The sequence below is a fragment of the Centroberyx affinis genome, unplaced genomic scaffold (assembly GCF_046629955.1).
Source record: "Centroberyx affinis isolate AG114_WGS23_722 - 3 ecotype Tasmania unplaced genomic scaffold, CSIRO-AGI_Caff_v1 ptg001072l_1, whole genome shotgun sequence".
NCBI classification, from domain to species: Eukaryota; Metazoa; Chordata; class Actinopteri; order Beryciformes; family Berycidae; genus Centroberyx; species Centroberyx affinis.
In genome coordinates, this window is record NW_027279620.1 from 184,860 (window position 1) to 208,431 (window position 23,572).

General features: G+C 41.4%; 1 protein-coding gene across 2 annotated transcripts in view; it reads left to right on the forward strand.

The window, feature by feature from the left end:
* Window positions 1–1,978: 1,978 nt before the first annotated feature.
* The window catches only part of LOC139647304 (metabotropic glutamate receptor 4-like), a 140,020-nt gene continuing 118,426 nt past the window's right edge, over window positions 1,979–23,572 (forward strand). For both annotated transcript variants that reach the window (XM_071523185.1, XM_071523186.1), the window contains exon 1: window positions 1,979–2,512. In XM_071523185.1, the coding sequence (XP_071379286.1) occupies window positions 1,979–2,512 (534 nt within the window). The remainder of the gene's footprint in view (window positions 2,513–23,572) is intronic.

A 23,572-nucleotide genomic window follows, 5' to 3' on the forward strand; every position in this document is an offset into this window, starting at 1 on the left:
ATATAAATATCTCCTTTTGGTTCCCAGCAGGATGGGAGAAGCAGCACAAGGCAGGCCACTGTACAGTGCTAGTGCAGGGCATCTTTATTCTTTGATTTGATGTCCAAAATAAAAGAAAGCAACGATGCACATGTGACCAGCAGACTGCAGCGCAGTCTATAATTCATGAGGCATGGCAAATCTCTCGGCACACCTCTACTTCAATCTCCACTTCAATGAGATATTTCTGCAAATCTGTACTCAACGTTAAGGAAAAAAGTGTCTGTAACAAAAAAGAACAGTCTCTGCCAGTCATTCTACACCTCGACCCCCATTAAAATAATTGCAAAATAGCACTGCTCCACGGTGATGGTTTTGACAGGTGCTGCAATGTAGTGCAACTTTTCAAGCCCCAAATAGTTTTTGCCCTTAGTGTCCTCTGCTGCAAACCGGACCATGGCAGGAGGTTGTATGTTAGCAAACAAGAGCAGCATGAAGAAAGGCCTGATTGATGTATGCGGTGGTCAATTGAGAGAGAGAGAGAGAGAGAGAGAGAGAGAGAGAGAGAGAGAGAGAGAGAGAGAGAGAGAGAGAGAAGAAAGGCAGGCCTCTCCCACTGGGCACAGATCCACCACTCTATTAGTCTGGCACTGTGGAAGGAGCCAGCCTACTGTGGAGTGAACGTACACACACACGCGCGCACACACGCACACACACATGCCCAAAGCTAGTACCTACTACCACTGTTGATATATGGGGTAGAGGACAATACAAGGGATCTGATGCAAAAACAGCAGATGTGTTCACAACTTGAGGAATATTCCTTCTTTGATCACCAGGGTGCTCTTAACCACCTGTGCTCTTAATTTGGTACAATATTTCATGACCTTTTGGTAAAACACTGGAGAGGATCTACATGAGCTGAGCAGTGTGCGGTTATGAAGTCTATGGAATAGTGCCAAGCAGCAGCGAATCAGTTATGCTCAAGGCACATAGGAATAATTCATTGCAGTGCACTGAAAGCAGTTGAAGCATGGCTGCAATAGAGAATAGAGGACAGATTTCCTATGTGGAGTGTTGGGTTCAGTTATTATTTCTGCTTGAATATTTGGATCCCGAAACTAGATTGGAACTGTCCAATGCTAATGTGCTGTGCAGTTTTGAATGCCATGTCAATGAAAGTATGGAAATCATCACAGTGATTTTCATAGCAGACAGGGAAAGGCATCTTTCACATCCACTGACTTGAGTAGCACTGTGTGGGAGACTCGACAATAGAGACGAAACCTCAGCGATTGTTCGCAGCCATGTGGGAAACTAATATGAGGCAAACCTCCCGCATGCACACAGTGAGAAATCTATTGTTGATCAGATCGATGCAATTCCATTTCATCTTTCATTTCATTTTTTTTTGTAGAATAGAGAGACTCCCATTTTCTGCTCTTTTCTCAGTGTCTCACACCTCTCCTGTTATTTTGCAGGAGCCTGCTGTGGAGCGCACTGAGGCCATGTGTGTGTAGCTGCGGAGCCCACTGGGTCGACTCGTGACTTTCTGCCTGCTGCAGGGACCGAGAGGGAAGCTAAATGCACCTGACTGATTCTGGAGGAGTGGAGAAGAGAGGCCAACTTCCCACCTTTGTTCTTACTAACGCCTCATGAGATGGCTCTCCGCGGACTCCCTCCCAGCTCTCCCTGCGCTGTTTAGCAACTGCATGCAGTCGCCACTCTCAGGTGCTGGAAGAGAGTAAAACACAAAGAAGGGGAGGAAAGAGGAAAGGAGAGAAGAGATAAAGACAGAGTGAAGCAGCTAATTAGTATTACTGAGGTTGTGTCAGAGCTGAAAAAACATGAGAAGAGACTTCTGAAGACTACTGTGCTCTGAAGAATATTCCGGCTAACCTTCAGGACATTTGTATGTGTGTGTGGGTATATGTGTGTGCACTTCTTTCATTTTCAAAGGACTTTAATTTGTATTTGGATGCGGATTTAGCCTTTCATTATGACTCTGCTAGGAGGCTTTGAGGGAGGGTGGACTGGCTGCCACAGAGGTGTCTGCTACCGGGCGTTCCTGCTGGTCTGTTATATCTCGGTGGCCTTGGCAGCCAAACCAAAAATGCCAGGCCACACACACCTCAACTCAATACGCATCGACGGGGACATCTCTCTGGGTGGGCTGTTCCCAGTGCACGCGAGGGGAAATGATGGCAAAGCCTGCGGGGAGCTGAAGAAGGAGAAAGGGATCCATAGGCTGGAGGCCATGCTATTCGCCCTGGACCGCATCAATAATGACAACGAGCTGCTGCCCAACATCACTCTGGGGGCACGCATCCTGGACACCTGCTCCCGGGACACCCACGCTCTGGAACAGTCGCTCACGTTTGTTCAGGCGCTGATTGAGAAAGACTCAACTGATGTCAAGTGTCTCAGCGGGGGGCCGCCCATCATCACTAAGCCTGAGAGAGTGGTGGGAGTCATCGGCGCATCTGCCAGCTCTGTGTCAATCATGGTGGCCAACATTTTGCGTCTCTTCAAGGTCAGTTTCTACTCCAACATCCATTTTTCATTTGATTGACTTTTCCTTCAATATGTTGGTTGCAGTACAGCATATTCTCTACCACATATTGGTAGTTGGCTCTCTTGAGGTGGCATTCTGGTAAAGCTATAAAGAGAGAAGGCCAACACTGTGGAACTGTAATCTTGTATCCATGTCAGCACTAATACACCGTATGTACTGGTCAAACATTAAGCATGCACACACGCATTATTATTCAGTGAATCCCACTTCTTGTATATTGCCTTTCTTCTGACCTTTTTACTTCCCTCACAAGCTTAAGTCACATTAGTTTCAGTCATTTTTTTCACTGTCCAGAAAACTGGGGCTGATCATTACACCATAATTCTCCTCACTAATGACATTAATTTGCCGAGAGTCCTTAGTGTTGCCTTCTTGTAATTAATTCAGAGAAGCCATGCATGTCACCATGTGAGCTCGTTGCACTGCTACTGAGGATATAAAATGAGCTTCTGCATTATGTTGGCACTCTAGATGCAAACATAATGTGCAAATCTGAGAGCAAAACATAAACAATATATGACAGGGCTTTCATAATACCTGCTCAGCACTGTCAAACCAAGGCCAAAACCAAACTAATCAGCATAAGGGCTACATCAAAACATGTTTTATATTAATATTATAATGTTCATGACAGACTAGGCTGCAATGGATTAAGAGAAACCTCTTGATATTCTCATACATTGGTTGTGGATAATTTTGTATTTTTTGACCTAATTCAAAACAGTCCCGTTTTGATTAAAATATGTTTAACTACCTGAGCTAGTTAGCTTGCAAAATGTCCCGGTATGCGGTTGCATAACTTTTGAACTGTACTGAACATCGCATTACAGCATAGATTATCGTGATAATAATAACACATCTGCCCAGCTGCTGAAGTTTAATTTTCACTTGTTGTGATAGGTAGGCTACATGAGCAAAGAGACCTTTCCAGATTGAATTTCCAGCCTTGTTATTCATTGGGGACTATGTCTGCCTCCACAATGATCTAATTGGTCAATACCCTGCAGAAGGCCCAGAGACCAATTAAACACCAGGGGTTATTCAAGAGATCATGTCCCAGGTTGCATTTCTATCTTGCATAAATTATAGCTTGTGTGAGAATATAAGAGAAAACAATGCACATTTCTCTATTTTTTCCACTGATGTTGAAATATGTATATTTATACAAATTTATGGAAGCATTTTTTTTTTTATTTACTGTTGTTTTAGGTTTATTGGTTATGCAGTGAAAACCTCACAGCCTGACCACACACACCACTGATATTAGGCTTGGGTGGAGTTGAGCTTTTACTCTGTCTGTATGAACTAGGCTACTGGGCAGAAAACAGCATAGGCTGCAGCATTTGGTTGCACTTTAATAGGATCAACTAGGATGCGCCATCCAATAACCAATATCAGAATCGGAGCCGATCAAGATGAATTTGGAGGTATCGGTATCGTCGGCTACAGATTTTTCGATCAGCTGCCAGTCAATTTCTAAATCTAGGCTATTTATTTAAACAGCACCCTACCCCACCCCCCGGTCAATTTATGCAAATTGACGTAAAAAAAAACCGTCAACAGTCGTTGTCCACCACTTATGGCAGCGAGGCGCATAGTTAGAAAGGTAACAGTCATGTCTGCACTCTGGTATGACTGCAGGAGAGCAAAAGCAGCCAAACAGCTAATTATACTGTTTGTAATACAAGCGTTTCCAGGGGTGCCAATTATACATCAACTAATTTAATCAGGCACTTGAAGAAACGAGATTCGAAGAACTAGGCTACAACTAGTTCCCACAGATAGTAGCTCAGGAATAGTCTGTGCCCAGGCAGCATTAGAGGACGCGCTGAAAAAACGAGATAAATTAGGCTAACGTTACCCCATGGCAGCGAAAAAGCTAAAAAGGAGGATTAATATTGAATTCATTGCACTGGATGACCAGCCCCCCTGTAATTTGGCTGTAGCCTAATGGAGCATTTGGATTTTGGAGTGACAGACTCTGCCCTCCCGCGACTGGCCACAACAAGGTATGTGAACACCTGTTGGACTGTTTGAACCATGTGACCGCAGTTAGTTTCACTAGAGCGATTCTCTGTTTAGATATCACAATATTTAGGTTGCTGATGCATTCTAGGTCAAGACAAAGGCAGCCATACTGGTATTCAGAATAGTAGTGGAAAGACCTATCTCTACTTTTTCAGACTGTCTGACAGTAATGAACCTTTTCAGGTCCAGTTCATTTGATTAACCTTTGTAAAAATGACAGTTTGGTAACCAACATCACTTTGAGCTAATATTAGGCTTGGTCAAACAGTCTCAAATAATGATACATTTGGTAAACTATGTCTACCGCCATGAATCTGGTCTAATTAACAGCTGTAAAATTCAACATGTTGGCAGAATAGGGTCTGTCTGATTCAGCAGCCATTGCCAACTGTGACCACCCACCGACAATGTTGCCATGCAACGCATTATTATTAGTAAAAAAACAACTGACAGCTGACATATTTAAAGCTAATGGGCTCTATCATCAATATGCAGACTAGAGGGATGTTATACAGTATCTGTCAACAAGCTGTGTGGACAAGCTGTGTTTCCCAGGGCCCTCAGCACTATGGGAAATTGTTGGGTGACTTGTTGATCGTGTTCTTCACAGAAAGAACATGAGGGTATAGCAACTGAACTGCGAATTGATACGTGAATTGACAGTAATTTATTGACAGTTAATTTATTTCATTTTTTCCATATGCCTTTTATATGAATACAACTTGTAGTAATCATGTTTAAGTGATTGCTGATGCCTATAGCAGAGAAAAACAGGGAAACTGACACAATGGAATGCAGACCCAAATCCAGACTGTACCTATTTGGTCATATCACTATTAAAATCAGTGATAGCATCCCTGCATTTAATTCAATGACAGCAGTTGAGACATAGAGGGTGGTCTGAACATAAGCTGGTGTCCCTAATACTGAATGATCAGTGGTGTTATTACTTAGGTTACAGTACAGAGTATGCAATCCTCTCCAGCACAAAGCGTGGTATTTGTACTGCTGCTGAGCTGAATAAAAGCCTTCTTCCTGCCACTGTGATGGCACTACTTAGCTTGGATCTGTCACTGTGGGTTGCCATAAGTGCCTTTTTGAACTCTGCGCAAATACCATTTGAATTTCAAACTGTTGAATACCAGGCCATAGAAGTCAACAAGACCCATCAGCAGCCACTCTGCTGCAGTTGCATGCAATCCTATGTGCTTGCTGTAAGGATATTGGCTAATAGGTAGAGACATTGTTGTACTCTAACACATGGGTATGGCTCGGCAGGTTCAGGTTCACTTTTCTATCATTAAAGTTACATAAAATCATAAGTAGGAGAGGGCTTCACTGCACTCCACTTCCCCTTAATGATTTCAAGAGCCTGGCACGGCATCTTTCAACCTTTCAACCTAGCCTATATTTTTCTCTCACCTGAGCTATTGGGTTGAATCCAATCTCAGGATGATTGTGCGATGATGAGAGTTTTTTTTTTTCTGGCATGGGAGACCGTTCTTATACCTAATCCAGCACAGTGATGAAAACATTATTAAGAAGCTGTTATCAGCTATGTGCTGGTCAGTAGCTGTATAAGTCTGTTGGGGTACCGGTGTTGTGACTCCAATTTTCTTGCCGTGTGTTTTGTTAGATTTGCCTCATCAAATTTTCATGTTTTAGTTGATAGGTTATTACACACAAGGAGCACAAACATACAAGCAAACAAACTAAACATAATATACAACCAACATAATTTTGGAACTGACACTGTTAATGCTGCTTGGCATCCTCACGAGGCAAGAATTTGTTTCCTGCAATTGTTTTTCTGCTACTTTCTTCCAGGCTTTTCCACATCCTTCTCACAGTCTTAGAGTGGCTGAGGGCAAAGTGTTTGCTCAGCACTTCAGAGCAGGCAGGATTCCGTCCCCATGGTGTGCCATGAATATTTTACTATATTGTTACGTAATTTACGCCCGGGGATTGGGGTTGAAAGCTCCCTCTCTGCATCCCCTCATCACGGGGTCCTGCTCTTGGTCTGTGATGCTCTCATCAGCTGGGTCTTTATGCTGCTACATAAGCAGGAGCAAAGTGCAGTAGCGCTCGAGGTAATTAGTGGTTGGTGGGTTATGATACTCAAGACAGACTGAGCGTAATTAAAGCTCCGGGCTTTTGATTGTGTCTCTGATACATCACTGATATCAGCTATACTGTCTGCCTTGAGGGCTATTGCTGCAGCAGTCACAATCTGCAGGGGCATGCACTGTGTTTCAGGTATCCAAGTTGATTTGCTGAGACAATCATGAGCTCCTAGACAAAAAGAGGGGGGGCTTGGGCAGCCTCCACTCAGCAGCTGTCTGAATTAGCCACAAGCAGGCACAGTCAGTCTGCAGGACTAGGTCTTTTCTCTGTGGAGGAGTAAGGCTGGAGCCGTGCAGAGACAGAGAGAGGGAGAGATGGAGGGAGGAGAGCTGAGGCTGTAGTTAGCTATTCAGTGCAGAAGGAAGAGGGTTAACTAGCTGCCTGTTGTGCTGTCTGTGAAGCAGAGACCTTGTACCCCCTCTCTCTTCCCTCATTAGAGACAGAGGCAGAGGCCCCCAGGCACAGTGCCTTCCTCTCCCCTTCAGCATCCCAACCCTCTCACTGGATTAGCCCATAGGTCTACAGTGAAGATACAGTGAAAGCTTTAAGGACTCTCAAAAATATGCCCCCATTTAGAGACTATAATCTGCCTTGTAATTGTACTGGTTAATGGGAAATGTACTTGTGTAAACAGAAAGAAAAATATCAACTTGTTTTGTTTTATCCATGTTTTGTATTTCCACTCCCCATCAGTGTTAGGCCTGAATAAAAATACAATAACATTAAAATAACAATGCAATATATTGTTGTGAAACTACTGGCATGTGTTTGTAAGGATACTAGTGGAATAGGGATATAGTGCAATTAAGTTTCATCTGTCATTATGAAACCCAGTGAATAGTCCACTAAATACCAATTAACCAAGTCAATGACATGATCAATGGACATGTGGACTCAATTAAAAGATACTAATGAGTTCATACTGGTATATGCGCAAGCAGTTACCTCTGATAAAGTGTTAAAGTTTCTGGGTATGCAGCAAATATGATACCATTTTTTTTTTAACTAATTCCAAGTCAAGTGTGCATTCTTACTGATGTCCATTGGTAATCACAGCTTTGACTAAACAGCGATCCACAACAAACTAGAGTATTCTCCATGGAGAAGGCTCATTCATGGTAAAGGCTCAGTCTCTCTAAAGTTGATTGCAGACTGTAATTGTGACCGTCTTTTGCATTCACATTATATCAGACTGTGCGATTGGAGAGAAGTAAAATCTTGATCAGCCTGTCAGACTGTACAAATTGAAGCGGTTCCACTCTCATATTGTATGATTGGTTGAACGACGAGGCTGCGTCCGACGTCAGCTGATGGCACGCCGACGCCCCAGTGTCTGACGCCGAACAAAAGCGACCCAGAAAATTAAAAAATGGTGTTGGTGAAACAGCAAGCGGTGGCGGTAGTGATGTCAACGTTTGCCTCGAGAAGCACAAAAAGAGGAGTCTGCCCTCTTTTATTGATTTTTGGTACCTTTGGTGTCATTTCGAGTTGGACATGTTTTGTTTACCTCTTATCAGCTGGAGTGCTAATATGCCACCATTTCCTACCGTGCTCCCATTGGACATTAGAATATTTATATGGCATTAGGCATACTACATGAATATGGGCCCAAATTTCTGACACTGCCAGAACTTTGCCGGAGCCTATAGCACTCCATGAATCGGCTGTCGTGACCATTGTTCACAACGGAAGATTTTTGGGACGTATTAAGACAGACAAAATCACGCAGTCTGCATTCACCTTAAGTTCTATTTCTATGCACCATAAAGTTGCTCTTTTCCCAGAGAGTAATATGCCCAGATGCTACACTTGACTTGTTAGTGCTGGCTCTCTTTATCACCTCCAGACAGTGCTCCCAAGGTGTGCCCTGTCACCTTCACGGAGCCTCAACATTGGAACTGGGTGGTAATTGAGGAGAGAAGCCTGGGCAGGAGAATTGATTCTGACTAAGCGGACTCCCATTCTGTGCTAAGTGTAATTTGGTGCAGCTACACTACTTCAGGTCATTCGAGCAGCCCATTCCCCGATACCCACCCACCCATGCCCAATAAATCCCATGCACTCATTGAAGTCCCTACACCCGCGAAGCCCAACCAACACAAACAGGGAAGCAAATCAAATAAATGCCTCACAAGTGCTGCAGCAAGCAATTGTTTTCTACACGTTCACAGACCAGTGGTCTTTCCATGGTTTTATCGGTGCCACTCAACTTGACTTTTTACAACTGAGCGGACCGAATCCATGCAGCTGTCTTTCTTTACCCTACATTGCAGACGATCCCCATCTACCATGCTCTAGCTACAGCGGAGCAGCTCCTTTAGTTCAGGATTAGTTCCGACTCAAGTCACTTAGCCCACCCTGGCCCAAGTGGTCAATTCCCAGGACAGTTGTGAGGGAGGGCTGCCCAGAACCTTGCCTTTTTATTCTTCTCTATTTTATCCCCTGCCTCCTAGTGTTTGCAAATCCCTCCGCAGGCAACCCTAACAAGTGCTGGTAATCACCAGTGCAGTGACAAAAGCCGACTGTGTGGTAGTCTCCTCCTGTGCATTCTCTGTCTTGATATGTTAGGTTTCACTCAAATTAATTTCTGGCATTTAATTAGTGTGCACTAGCAGGTCTACAGAGGGAACGCTGGCAGGAGGAGGAGAGAGAGTTTATTTTTTTTAGAAAATGTATGATTTCATTTACTGGGTCTGCTCTTTTTCATGAGCATTGCTGTGAAATTCTCAAAGGCAAGAGAGACAATGAAGAGCATCTGAATCGGTTCTCCAAGATGATAATGTAATTTCCAGTCTTACAGTTAAACAGTGATTCTACCTATACCCTTAGCACTTTTCAATGTTAATGACAGAAAATCTATAAAAAAAAAATCCTGCATGAAATCGAAAAGTTGTGTTTTAAAGCACAAGAATGAGAATGCTATTCTTTATTCTTATTCTTATGAATTGCTGTCCAGACCTACTGCAGCATGTCGACGTCACTTGTGTGGCATCACAACTAGGACAATACAAATGCCAGCAGAGATTGCATGTGTTCCCTGTCTTGGAGCTGTCACTACACAGCAGTCCCAATCTCCTAATCTCTGTAAATTTAGGTTAGCCACATTTGTACCCTGCTCAGACTTTTCCTATAAATGTTTAAAAAAATCCACACCTCCGAAACAGAACCCAACAAAGCACAGCTATCACACAGTTTCCTTGAAAGGAGCGTGGGATTAAAGGCTTGGAGCTGTCTCACCTGCATAATCTCTCCATCAACCAAACCATCCATCACTGTCCTGCTGTGTGGGGCTGTGCTACTTAAAATTCACTCAGACTTAAACAAAGGTTTGAAGCCACCAGGAAGAAAAAAAAACAAAACAGAAAACTTTGAGTAGCTCAAACAGATTTGAATTAAAGTAATCGATGAAGACATGACAGCTACCGTATTGATTCTGGGAGAGAGATTTTAAAATCTTGAGATGTCAAAGTGACAGTGTCAGTTGGTGGAGAATGTGTGATGAACTGACTGCTCAGATATTTGTTTTGCACAGTAGCTCAGTGGACTATTCTTGACTAATAAATATAAAACATACCGTCAAAAAAAGGTCAGTATCATAAAATTTTTATATGGCCACTGTAAAGTTGCTTGAGACCTTAAAGGGATTGTTCCTGTCAGCCTAATGCCAAGCGATATCCTCAGCTTTCCCTGCAGCAGGGACAGAAAGAGAAAGTTTGGCCACCTCCAGGCTAAGAGGCTTGGACATCATCCAGCCTACAAGCACATGAGACAACATGGAGGCTCCCATGAGTCACTAATGTGTCACACAAAGGAATTCACTTTCTGGTCAGAGGCAGTTGGGATTTACCACGAAAATAGCCAATTCAAGAAATATATACAGTATATATATATTTTTTTTAATAAATAGGACCTGGACATGTTTAATCTGAATTTTCAGCATTTGAAACATTGTGATATTGTAAAATGACAACTGCTATGATGCACAGTGTTGCAATAATTACTTCAATTTACTTTTGCACATTTTCTTTTGTATGCCACAATAGAGATGGGTAGAATCTCTGAGTGACATGATCTTCTTCTCTTCTATTATTTCCTCTGCTATGTATTCAGTGGGCTGGAACATCCTTACACTGTAAATTGCCACACAGCCATGCACTGATGTGATGCAATGATACTGATATTGAATATCACTGCATCATTACTGTATTGACCATGAACTATCAACCAGGCTTAAAAATTACAATCGAGAAGATAACAGATACCAACAGCTGAGTACTACCACCATGTTATTTTAAGCAGTGTTTATTAATTAATTTGAATTTCAGATGGGAGGATGTCATTTGATTAGATTAACAAGTATAAAGTCTGTAAAATGCAATAGCCCATAAAAACATAATTTCCCACAATTCTACCTAATAATGTAGTTAACTAGAAAAAATTTGCACCAGCAAGTCCTAATAATTAAAGGATAGTACTGGCGTCATGAATTTCTACTCATGAACTTCTTTAATTCCATTCATTTCCTGGGTAGAAATTATGAATTTAAATTGATTTAATCACTCCCAATACCTTCAAAATGTATTTAAAACATGTTGCAGAGATATAATTTTTTATTTTGAGAAGTTATGGATCAATGTGACAAGCATGATGTCAGTTAGCTATAGAAAACTCACTTGTCATTTATTATAAGAAATAGTTGTTGTTTTTTTCTGAGATACCCCAAAAACATTTTTTAAGCCATTTCATCATAGTAGATAGATGGAAGCACAAGGTGGGAACCATAAAGTAAAAGCAACTTGATTCCAACGTTCATAAATAAAATAGCTTCATTGATAAACAGCAGGCTTTTTATGCTAACAGGCAAACATGATGAAATGAGAAAAAACAAAAACTTTATGACGGCAGTGTACTATTCATCTATTCAGTTCATTTAAGTTTTTGAAAAACATCCACAGTCCCTTTGCTTCTTGATTTCTAAACCGCAAGCATACATTTCTAATGGTAATCTCTTATACCAGATGGTCCCACTAGTCTCATGAATTTGTTTACGTTCAAAAGTTCCTTCTATTATGATACCCCTGAGCACTCGTTTTCTGTGTCTACAGCAGAACAAGGGTGGAGCTTTCTGAATCTGCCTGTAATGGGACTGGAGCTGCGGTCCCATCGAAGCTGGGGATGCTTTGCACTGACTTTGCAGCAGTGCCCATTTTCTCACTGCAGCTCATATCTGAAAACAATGTCCAAAGAGACTCAGTGCAAATACAGAAAACCAAATATCAAAGCCAAGCATGCGCACTCCCTAAACATGTGTACAAATTCACATTACCAGCTGACAGAGGAGGATCAATTCTCATTTGCAGGCTAATTATCTTCTCAAGAGCTCCCTCACTCAGTAAAAACACAAGGCCTATGATAAATCCTTACAGACTAGCAGCTGTTTGTTTGTCACCACCCTATCGCCTTTTTCCTTTAACTTGCAATCATTAAGCAATCAAGCTTTGAAGACCCTCTTCCATACAAACACACACCTGGATATTGACCCTGTTTCGTCATGCTGTGGTGACAACATGCTTTATTTCCTGACATGTTTTCCTCGTCCTTCTGCGGCCGAAAGGCAGCGTGTGGAGTTGTACAGTGGAGAATTGCACCATATTGCTATTGATTTTTCACAGAGGTGACATATTGATACTAAACTTGAGATGAATAGGCCAACTTATGTCTCGATTGTCAGACCATAGTTTCAATTTGTGCAGAGCGAGAAGTCGAGCAAATGACCGAGTCTGTATGACAACAGCCACACATCTTGTCCAGCCTTCGCTTTGTTTACATAATTGTGAATTCCCCGTCTTGTGTGTGCTGCTCTGACAACATTTAGGTTTGAAGTCTCCAGTTCTTGTTCTCCAGTTGTTGTTGATGAAAAGCGCTATAGTAAAAATCTTTTAGGGTATAAATAACTCAGTAGTAAACATTTGATTTTTTATTATTCCTTTTTTAACCTGTGACACTGGGTAGAGGTATGATTTGTATGTTTGAAATATTGTATACATTTTGTATCCATGGCACTACTGGAAATGCGTTTGTTTCTTTGTCTGCTGCTGTGCGTTATAATAAACATTTGTTATTTAGTTGGTAGTGCAGACTTCCCTCCTCCCCTCCTTTTTTGATTACTGGATTCTTCCAAAGTTGCTGTGGTGACCTAATCTTAACACAGCGTTTGCCCAGCGAGAGAGTTTTGTGTTTACCAGTTCCCACTTCAGTGAATCTGAAAAAAATAAGTGTTTCCCACAGAATTCGAATGTATTTGTGGTGGTAGGTGGGTTGGCAGTTCCATTTGTCAAACAAATAACTAATCTGTATATATCTAACGTACTTTGTGTCAAAGATAACATAACTTAAAAATATAAACGGTGCTACACTGTTCTGTTTGTTGCTTGCTTTTGTCTACAAGGTGAAGAATAGAAATGAGGCTCCTTTTACAGAGAAATCTGCTTTTCTGCCCCTCTGCCCTGCTACATCTCTCTGTGCTGTCAGTCTCACCTGTATCTTTACATTGTCAAATTACTAGCCTTTGACATTATTATCTACTCTGTTTTACTGCTCAGCAGCTCCTCTGGTCCAGACTGTCCCTGCTCCTTCTCAGGTTGAGTCCTTATCCTTCTGAGTTAAAAAAGTTAATATTAACGTTATCAGTCCACTCAATACTGACTAGCAGCTAGGCTATACAGCGTGCTAATCTCGGAAACTCAGCTGTATTCCGAGTAACATTAACTGTTAGTTCTTCTTTTCGGGAATTCAGGAACATTCGACCGTCTTCTTGGCATGGAAAAAAAATATCCCTCACGCGTGTGCAGTGGGAGGCGAACAGACGGGTCCGGTGAGAGAGCGAGTGAGCGAGAGAGAGAGAGAGAGAGAGAGAGAGAGAGAGACAGAGAGAGACCTAGCAACAGAGAGAGAGAGAGAAGGGGAGCAACAGAGAGAGCAAGAGAGAGAGAGATTGCGTCAATTAGGGGCTGAGCGAATCAATGCGCTACACGCAGTTCTACGATTAAATAGTGAAAAAAAAGAAAATTTGTGGCAGTCAGTGCTGATATTGTGGCGGCCCGCCACAAAGTTTTCTGTGTCGGAAACCCTGGAGGGGTAGAGCGAGGGGAGATTGTCCACTAGTTAATCGATCGCGGATGGCGTCGTTCTCTCGGACGGATAAAAAATAAAAATAAAAAATGCTAAAATGGTTCGCCAAATATACTTTGGCAGCCATTAATATACCTGGGCAGCCCGTCCAAGTAAAGTCTATGTGTGGGAAATAGGGATGTCAGTTTCGGTTAATTTTGCTTTCGATAGGCCGACACCCATTAACTGGTAATTAACCGGTTAATTTTTAAGAAAAACGCTTAATGACGTGAAATACAAGAAAGTGGCCCTTTCCTTTTAGTTCGGCGCTCCATTGACTCAATGAGCTTTTTATATTATGTTATATTACTAGATTTCAGCATTGAGGTGCTTACATTCATGATTTTGCATAGGCATACTAACCTAAAAACCTATTATTGGGAACGCTGAGAAAGTTTCAGAGCGACAGAGACACAGAGCGTCCCCGTAACCATAGTAACTCACTCTCACTCCTGCCTGCGTGCGCACGGCGCGTGAGGAGAGGGAGAGGCGCTGACGTCCTGATTACTCTGAGCAGCATGAAAGATAATAAATTACAATATAATATACAATATACAATATTTGTGTTTTACGTTATCAGTTATGAATTAGCTTTTCACAGCGTGAGAAAATGGACTTGTGGCGTGAGAGCATGTGAAAAGTGTAAATTGCATGAGTCTCTCGGTCAATACCTGAGAATTGGCAGCCCTGCTCAGACTGCTAGTTGAGTGGAGTGTGTATGCAAATTAAACTATAGACCGACATGCGGAACCTGTAAAAAATATTCTCGGTGGTTAACCGATTAAGGCTGCTAGGCCAGAAAATATTTGTGAAGTCTTGTTCTTAGGACAGCATGTTTTGTTTTTTGTGGTAGTCGCTGTTAATCTGTTTTATATTCCCATTTGTTACACAGCTCAACACAACAACGTTTGCCCTGTAATGCAACATATCTTGTAGGTCATCTTATCGCATCTTGGTCTCACTATATTATAGATGGTGGATTTGCTGTCAAAGCTGCCCTTGAAATACACTTTATGTGTGGATCTGGAACTCAAAATGGACCTGAGTATACTGTCAGTTCCATAAGTATTTGTATTGTTTTATGTTTCTGCTCCATAATCATACATCATACATGTTTAATTTGATGGCATTTTCATCCATATCAGATGAACACACACAAAGAACTACAGCACTTTCTGCTCATGGTCCATATGCTGCCCAAAATCCGTATTGTGCAAAAATCTTATTTTCAGGTTCTCTTTCCAGCTTTTGGCATTTTAATGTCTCTCTATGAAGATGCACTGTCTCAGGATTCAGTTTGAAGACCATGGTTTGCTAAGTGAATGCTGGTAAACAAAGTTCTGAGTTATGGGAGCAGCCTCCAATTATCAAGCTCCTCCTAAGAGCTTAGCTTATCTTATTTCCTAAGATAGAAAGAGCTAGAGTACCTTTAATGGCTGTGTCTCCCTAGTAATTTTACTACTTAACTCCATGGGGAAATTAGCAGGAAACAACAATTAAAGCATGTCTAGTTGAAAAATATCAGCCTTGGGCCCAGATGTACAGGTACAAATGGTGCAAACGCACAAAAGCAGCAGCCATATTTTTCAATGTCAGTTTTTAATCTTGTCATGTGCGTCCTTCTACATCAGTGGTCTCCAGCCATGTGCCTTCAAGAGCCATGTAGTGTGTATGCAGGTTTTTGTTCCAGCCAAACACAACAGCAGGTGATTTTACTGATTAGTTCTTTCTCTCTGACTGAAGGTGTGCTAATGATTGAAATCAGCTGGTGTGGTCTTTGTTTGGAATGAAAATCTGCATATACATGGCTTTCGGTGGCACATGGTGGGAGACCACTGCTCTACATCACGTGTAAACATGCTTTGAAGAAGATTTGAGTGTGGGATGGTAGCAACGGTAGATGGTAAATAAGCTAATGTTTGAATACGATTTTTAGAGTTGGAAATTAGTGTTATAAATGGTGATTCTATGCACCATTTGACTATTTTTCACTTTTTTGGGAGTGAATCTACTCCAAGTTTTGCATTTAACCCCAGGAGCTCTTGGGTCGTTCTTAGAGACACGACAGATTCTCAGCCGCAGCTACTTTTAGTGCTTTAATATAATGTGATAACATCTTAGGATGGAGATCTCTACCCTGTGGGGCTCTTGCTATTCTCCTCAATAAAACTCTATAAACCAAGGCATGATCTCCAGCCTTAGAGCTGCGGAGAACACAGCCTTGTGCCATTAGCAGTGGCTCACAACACTGCTGATTTGTAGCGAATGAAATGTCATCAGAGAGGCAGTTTAATCACATAGACACTGTCACAGTCCTCATTTTGTCGTGCATGGCTTAAATCAGGTAGGAAGTTTACTAGTGTTCTTTAGATTGTAACCTCCTGTCTCTTGTTTGACCCCAGATTTACTGTCTCATGTATTTCAATGACACAGCAAAGTCAACAGTATAGAAAAACATGTCCCCATTGACCCCTGCTGGAGCATGGCCATCATTTTAAAGCCAAGCAGTATTGATACAGGGAAGAATACAGTGAGAGGATGGACTTGTTCCAAAGTCATCCAAAGTTGTTGTGCCATTGGATTCAAAAGATATTACCGCAGTGTGTGAGAAATCAATATCCAAGTGTGAATGAGCATAACAAATTAAACTCTCATCAATCATGATATATTCAAAATATAAATGTCTTTGATACAACTAGTTTAGTTTCCATTGTGTCAAACATACTCTTTGGTGCCTCAGGAGAAACATGAAATCACTCCTTTATTCTTTCTTTGGATGGGAAAGAAAGTTCTTGTGGCACAGCTTCATCTACTTCTCTATCTATCTCTATCTGAATATGAGGGGGAATTTGTGATAATCTTGTTAACTTCAAATTCTCTCATTTTTCTTATTTCTAAATAATAGATCAAATACTGTATATACTGCATAACACATGGTGCAAATAGTACAAAAGGGTGAGCATATGATGATGACAGTATGATTGAAAACATTCCTCTCTTTAAGCAATTTGCTGCCCAGCAAACGTGGTTTGGTAGAGGCTCTGAGGGTTCCAGATAGACTCCTTTTGAAGAAACATGTGATCTGTGTTTTCTTTTGGTTGTGTCAACACTTCTGCACAGGTTGAAGCTCATAGCTGGAGTAGGAAGATAACATGCTGTACATCAAATATATCATTTCTTTTGAAGCAGTTTGATGCTTGAATACATTTATTATCAGTAATTTGAAGCATTCCAAGGAAAGAAATGTTTTTAATAACAATAAAATCCCTTGCCCTATGAGGCATTCCCTATAAAGGCCAATGCAACCAGCCAATCACTTGTTTCCTAAGAGCTTCTTTCTGCGGCTCCTCTAAAACCAATTACCTGTGCAGACGGTGTCATGCTTGTATAAAAGCCACCGCCATCGACTCACTGAATACATTACCTGCCTGTGTACTGTTCTCACAGTTAATCAACTAGTCAGTCTAAATGGAGGCATCCCATCTTGACATGGACACCATCAGTGGCACTGCATTACACGAATCAAACAAAGTGCTTGCATGGTTTTACGAGTGAAGTCTTACGACACCTTTATCAGTTACTAAAAGCATGAAAAACTCCTGTCAGCTGAAATTGTCAATGTTGTGTCTATGGGAAAAGTGATGGGAAAATATGTATACTCAGCAATTCTTAAGGCAAGATCAGCCCTAAATGCATTACATAGAGCTCAGTGAAGTTAGCAGTACATATTTAATTGACAAACAATGAGATGTGGCATATTGATTTTTTTTGGTGGATCCTCTGCAGATAAATTGCATTCTATGCTCCTTGCATGAACACATATCTTAATATTATATTATACTATTACATAATATAATAATTCTTCTTGGTGTATGGATTACATTTAACATAGAGGTACAGTATAAAATGCACTGTTATTCATACAACTGGAATGCACACATACTACTGTGACTCAGGAGTCAGTCATTGAAGGTCCAGTGCAATAAGAATTACATTTCTCAATTTCATGGTATAATTTAACAAAGGTCCTGTTAATATAAAGTTACCCAAATTATTATAACTGTCAGCACTGAGGAACAAAAAACTCTTCCTCTGGTTGTCAAGAGAATCAAACAGATTTAGAATTCCAATCTACTTCCTGGTGTAAATGATGTCACCTACACCCAGGTTTTAATGAATGCTCTGATAGGTGAACAGTATGCGTAGTTAATCAGGTGTCCCATAGTCTGACAATAGCCAGCCAGCTACTACTTGGTCCCCAAAGATAGGACTATTGGCACAATCATAGTGAAGGTTCAGCTCTCTCTCAGTCCTACAAGCTTTGTACCATCTAACCATCAAAATAATGATGCTCATTGTGTTAAAAAGCAACATCAAATGAAATTGAAATCATTGCACTAGATCTTTAATGTCAGTCATTTTCCCTGGATGACATCCTGTTTGCCGCTGTTGCGAAGGGAAATGTGCTTTATATGGCTGAATGGGAGACTACTACGGCCGTAATATACACAGAATTGTTTTTTAGCCTTAGAAAAAAATGAGACAAGTGCACATGTCCATTAATGGACATGTGCACTTGCCTTAATGCTTTAATGGATTTCAGAGTTACATGAGGGCTTTTACAACCATCCATTTTTGGTTGCTGTGTCATGACATTGAATAACCTTTTGATTATTCTGCGGGCTCGAGAACTCAACTTCGACTTTGTTGGAAAGATTAATCAGTTGTAAGTTTGAGGCAGTGCTAGAACTGATTGTTTCGGATTTTCATGAAAAGTTACTTATTGTTATAAATATATTATGCTGCCATCAGTCTTTGTAAAAGCCCCATCAACTTTGTTACACCTATGTTTCTTTTTATTTCCATTTGCAGGTTCTAAACTTCAAAGATCTGCCTCAGGTGAAAAGCGTGGTTTGCTTACACATGGAGAAGTTAGCTGTCTGTTAGCATCACTGTCAAAGCACAGAGAGGAATGACTAGACTGAAACACTCAAGCAATCTGCCTGCACTGCTTAGAAACATTAGCTAGGCACAGCTTGATTTTGAGCGGGAGAGACTGCAGGCACACTCAACCCCACTCTGTTGCCTCTTAACTGCCGCACTCTGGATATGTGCTATCAATGCTTTTCACCGCCCCACTTCTCTTTTCTGCAAGTTAAGCTGAAAAAAAGGAGGAATTAAATATTTAAAATCCAGCTATTGGGGTTTGCAGAAGAGTGCCTTTCTCTCTCTCTGTGAGTCCCAGTGTGAGAAGTTCCTGCTGCAGGTGTTAGCATGGAGCAGGGATGGAGCTCACCATATAGTATCACAACTCACCCTAAGAGCAGTCACGCCATGGAAGACAGTAAAAACAGCTGAGTTTAGATAACAGCTCGTGGCGTCCTCTATTTGCTGGTTCAGGTAATACAAGTTGAAAGGAAGTGGGCAGTCTCCCACTTGTTTACACCAGCGTTCCAAGTGTTAAGGCTTTGCTGCCAAAAGATTCCATTGAATCGGTCTCTGTGGGACGGGCTTTAATTTGATTAGGCAATCTTTGCAAATGAACAATTTGCATTACCTTTTATGCAGTTCAACACAGTTAGTTCTTGGCAATTAAAACGCTTTAGAACATGGGCAATAAGACAACACCAGACACCAGGAAAAGCAGGATGTTCTTGATACAGTGTCAGTCCTTAATGCATCCTGATTTAAACATTTAAAGGGGGGGTATCCTAGGATGTGGCAATTCTTAGTATTTATGTTGATTTTGGTACTTGGAGGTGTGAAGTAATCACAGTAAACAAGACTAGGTCAAAACCTAGTATATGGCTGGACCGTGTATGGGTGTGCCACGTGCCACGGCTGACCAATGGTGTAACTAACTCCGCTGTAGACTGTTAATATACAGAATAATAGTCCATACATCCATACTGATCTCCGTTCCAGCATGTCCCGTATCCTCTCTCCGCCGCTGTCCTATCCACCGCGCCCACGGCCCGCATTGATCCTCCCGATCCATGCCCCGGTCGCTCTGGTACCCATCGGTGCCGAAAACGGCATTCGCCGGACACCCGTTGACGCGTCGGCGTCGGGACCCCCGCCGAAATCTCGGCCGGATCACCGGGAACAAATCGGTGCCCAGCTATTGGCATTGGCTGGAACTGCGCCCCCAGGAAACTCCGGGAAGCGTGGGCAGTAAGCCCTCGGCGCGCCGAAACCTCCATGCTTGTCTGTGTCTTTCTCTCCGCCGACAGAACAGAGGGCTGTCAGGTGGACTGAGCTTGCGCATATGCATGGAAATGAACGGCGATATGATATAATTCTATAGATTCTACTTTAGCTTCAGTTAGCTTCAGTTAGCTTCAGCTTACATGCATGATATTGGTAAGCTTGCTTACTGTGTGGGAGAAACGGGCTGTCGGGCTCTCGATCTCAGTGGAGAAACAAGATGGCAATTTCTGGCTCTGTGATCCTATGATGTGCCACGTGCTAGGCCGACCAATGGTGTAACTTCACTCAGTCAGTCAGTGAGTGACAGACATTCACGTTTATAGGGGGCAATAAGACAACACCAGACACCAGGAAAAGCAGGATGTTCTTGATACAGTGTCAGTCCTTAATGCATTCTGATTTAAACATTTAAAGGGGGGGTATCCTAGGATGTGGCAATTCTTAGTATTTATGTTGATTTTGGTACTTGGAGGTGTGAAGTAATCACAGTAAACAAGACTAGGTTTTTTTACTGAAAAAAAAACTTAACAGATGTATTTTATAGACACCAGGTAATTATATAAAATTGCTGAAAAAGCAAATGATACCCTTCCTTTAAAGATACATTTCTCACTTATTGTGTGAAGTTAATAATGCCAGTATGCATCACCAACTTGATACCATCACAATCCTGATCTCACCTTTTAAAGTTAGTGTTGGTCAGGGAACCAGCTTAAAAACCCTATCTTTTTCTCTTTTTTTTGGCCTGTCACAGAAAAGAAAGAAATAACCCCATTATTATTTAGGAAAGCTCTTAATTGCTTTGTCATAGATAATTAAGTGATACTAATCATCTGACTTGAAGTATTTAAGGGGTATTCAGAGGGGACTCAAATCCCATAATATTAAGAGGACAGATAAAACTTGCAGTTATCCTAGATTTATTTTAAAGTTACAGAATGAGAATGCTTGGTCTACATCAGCTCAAGTTTAAGCATACAGTCCCATCTGAGAAATGTGCCTTTGTGACTTATACCTTAAAAATGCTTGGCAATATCCCCAATCGTTTGTGTCGGCTGGCTGATAAAATATTTGGATGTTTTTCCTATATCAGGTTAAAAGCATAAAACATTTTTTTTCAACAATCTTGTTCATTTGATTTTGGTCATTCAATACACATCCGATGGGGTACAGCCAAAGCACACAGATCAATAGTGCAGTCAGAGGCTTTTAAAGCAGGCGGGATGAATGGATGGCAGAATGCTTTGAATTATTCAATGGTGCTGTGGATTTGTCAGCCTCTTTTGCGCTGACCAGACTATGCACAGCTACATTCAAAGAGCGATGACAAAGACGTAAAATATCAGAATAGACATCCTTCACTCACCAGTTTTAACCCATCTCAACTGGAAGGTAATAGGTCAAAGGGCTGCGCCTCTGTGAGCTGCTCTCCACTCTTTGGGAAACTTCACGAGTGGTCAAATTGCACTCCAGTGGCTCACTGCAGGGTTACTATGGTTGAGTAAAACTAAAAATGAGGCTAAAGGTAAGCATGAGAGAAAAGAAAATAATGAATGGAAAGGAAATACAACCTGGAAATAAAACTGAAAGAAATGATAAACTGTGTGGCTATATGGAAGTATCCTTAAGCTAAGCAAGTTCATCCCCTGCCTGCTCCAGACTGCAACCTGTCTAGACCTGCACCCCAACCACAGAAAGAGTTGGGGTGCCCTGGCCCCAAAAACACAATCCTTGGGGGATGAAGTGTGTGTATGTGTGTACATGTGTGTAAGATGTTAAAAATGTCTCAGTATCCCTTTGGGAATCAAATATGACTGGAAAATTGACAATTATCAATCAGTGTATCTCAATGATATTCTAAATATATCAGAGACTCCCATTGTGTGGGCATGCTAATGAAAGTTTCATTAGCTTATTGGCTACCCAACCTTATTAAAGGTCAAATCTACCCTAAAGCAGCTATTGGAGTTGTACCTTTGAAAGAACTAGAAAGGGAGCGCCGCTCAAATATCCACAGAATATCAAGCAGACTTTACTCTGGTCACGTAAAACTCACAGCTGAACGCAACAAGTTCTCACCTGGTCTCTGAGGGTTTTTCCAAAGGCATTCAGGGAAATGGAGGAAATCGCTAACTGAAGTAGAAGTTGATGAGGCAGGTTGAGGGAAGTGGGTACAGCAAAAAGATAAATTACAACTAATGTCGGTCCTTCCTATACGCACGCTATGCAATATTTTATTTAATTTTATTTAATTGCATAGGGCCCTCACACTGTCTGAGGTCCTGGCCCACCTGTGTTAAAATTGCGTTACAAATGTTGTCAAGGCCATGACAGGATGGCATCAAAGCAACATCTCTCTGGACACGAAAAAAGAAAACATCAAAATAACACCATGAAAGTGAATTGCAGGAACAGCAAGCAGGTATAGTAACTTCTGTTTTCTCTCTAAATTAGTCAATGTTGTGGAGGTTTTATTTATTTATGGCAAATAAAAAGTAACATTAGCTATTAGGATATGCTGGTCAGTTTAGCTGCTTGCTCGCTAAAATGCTTTATCCCTGATGTCTCTTGACAAAAAAGGTTAATCTCTGTCTGCTACCAAAAGCTCTTGTGCTCATATAGCTAATGTGATAATAGGTAACTAGCCTGTTTCAACTAGTCTGTGACAATTAAAACTAAAGCTATAAGCCAGCTACTTTTCATTGCCGGGCTGAAAGCTGTCTCCTTCCTTCATTCACATCTAGAAAATCAAACCATGGATAACCTTTTCATCCTATTCCCTTCTCATTGTAGCCTATTTGCTCAGCAATATAATGTGACATCTCAACTAAATGACTCATTAGCTTACTGGCTACTGCATCAAGTTTCAATTCATTAGAGGAGAATGAACCAACATGGTCAGTGGGCTGGGGTCGGATTTCATATCTGTTTAGTGCCATAATGCCAAGTGCCAAAGATAATATTTTGGCTTATATTGCAATCATGACTAAATTGCTTTTTAAAAAACTTAGATGATGTGTGAACAGTCACCAAGCTTGTCAGCTGAGAAAACTTGGCCCCAGCTAAAATTATTGCTGTCAACAGCTGTCAACAACCTATCAGATGCTTCCTTCTTTCTGTGATTTTTTTCTCATGAACAGTAGTTCCGCCTGGCAAGTGCAAAATGGATGAAAAGTTTATTACAGAGATCCCCAGTTCTCTACAGCTTTTATTTGAAAGACTACTGGAATAATTGTCTCAGAAACGATGCTTGGAGCATGGCTGCATCAGTTGTTGGGGTTGATGAGCACTTAAGAAAATGTATTGATTTTTGTTCTGTTTATTTTCAGTTAATGCTACCTGATTAGCGCTTGCTAGCTGGGTATGTTAACTCATGTAACGTTATGGCGTTAAGGCGATATCAAAGCAGTGAAAAATACATGATTTGACTTCGCATCTTTGTTGCTAGATGAGACAACATAGAAGTTGGAGCCTCTCACACCGCCC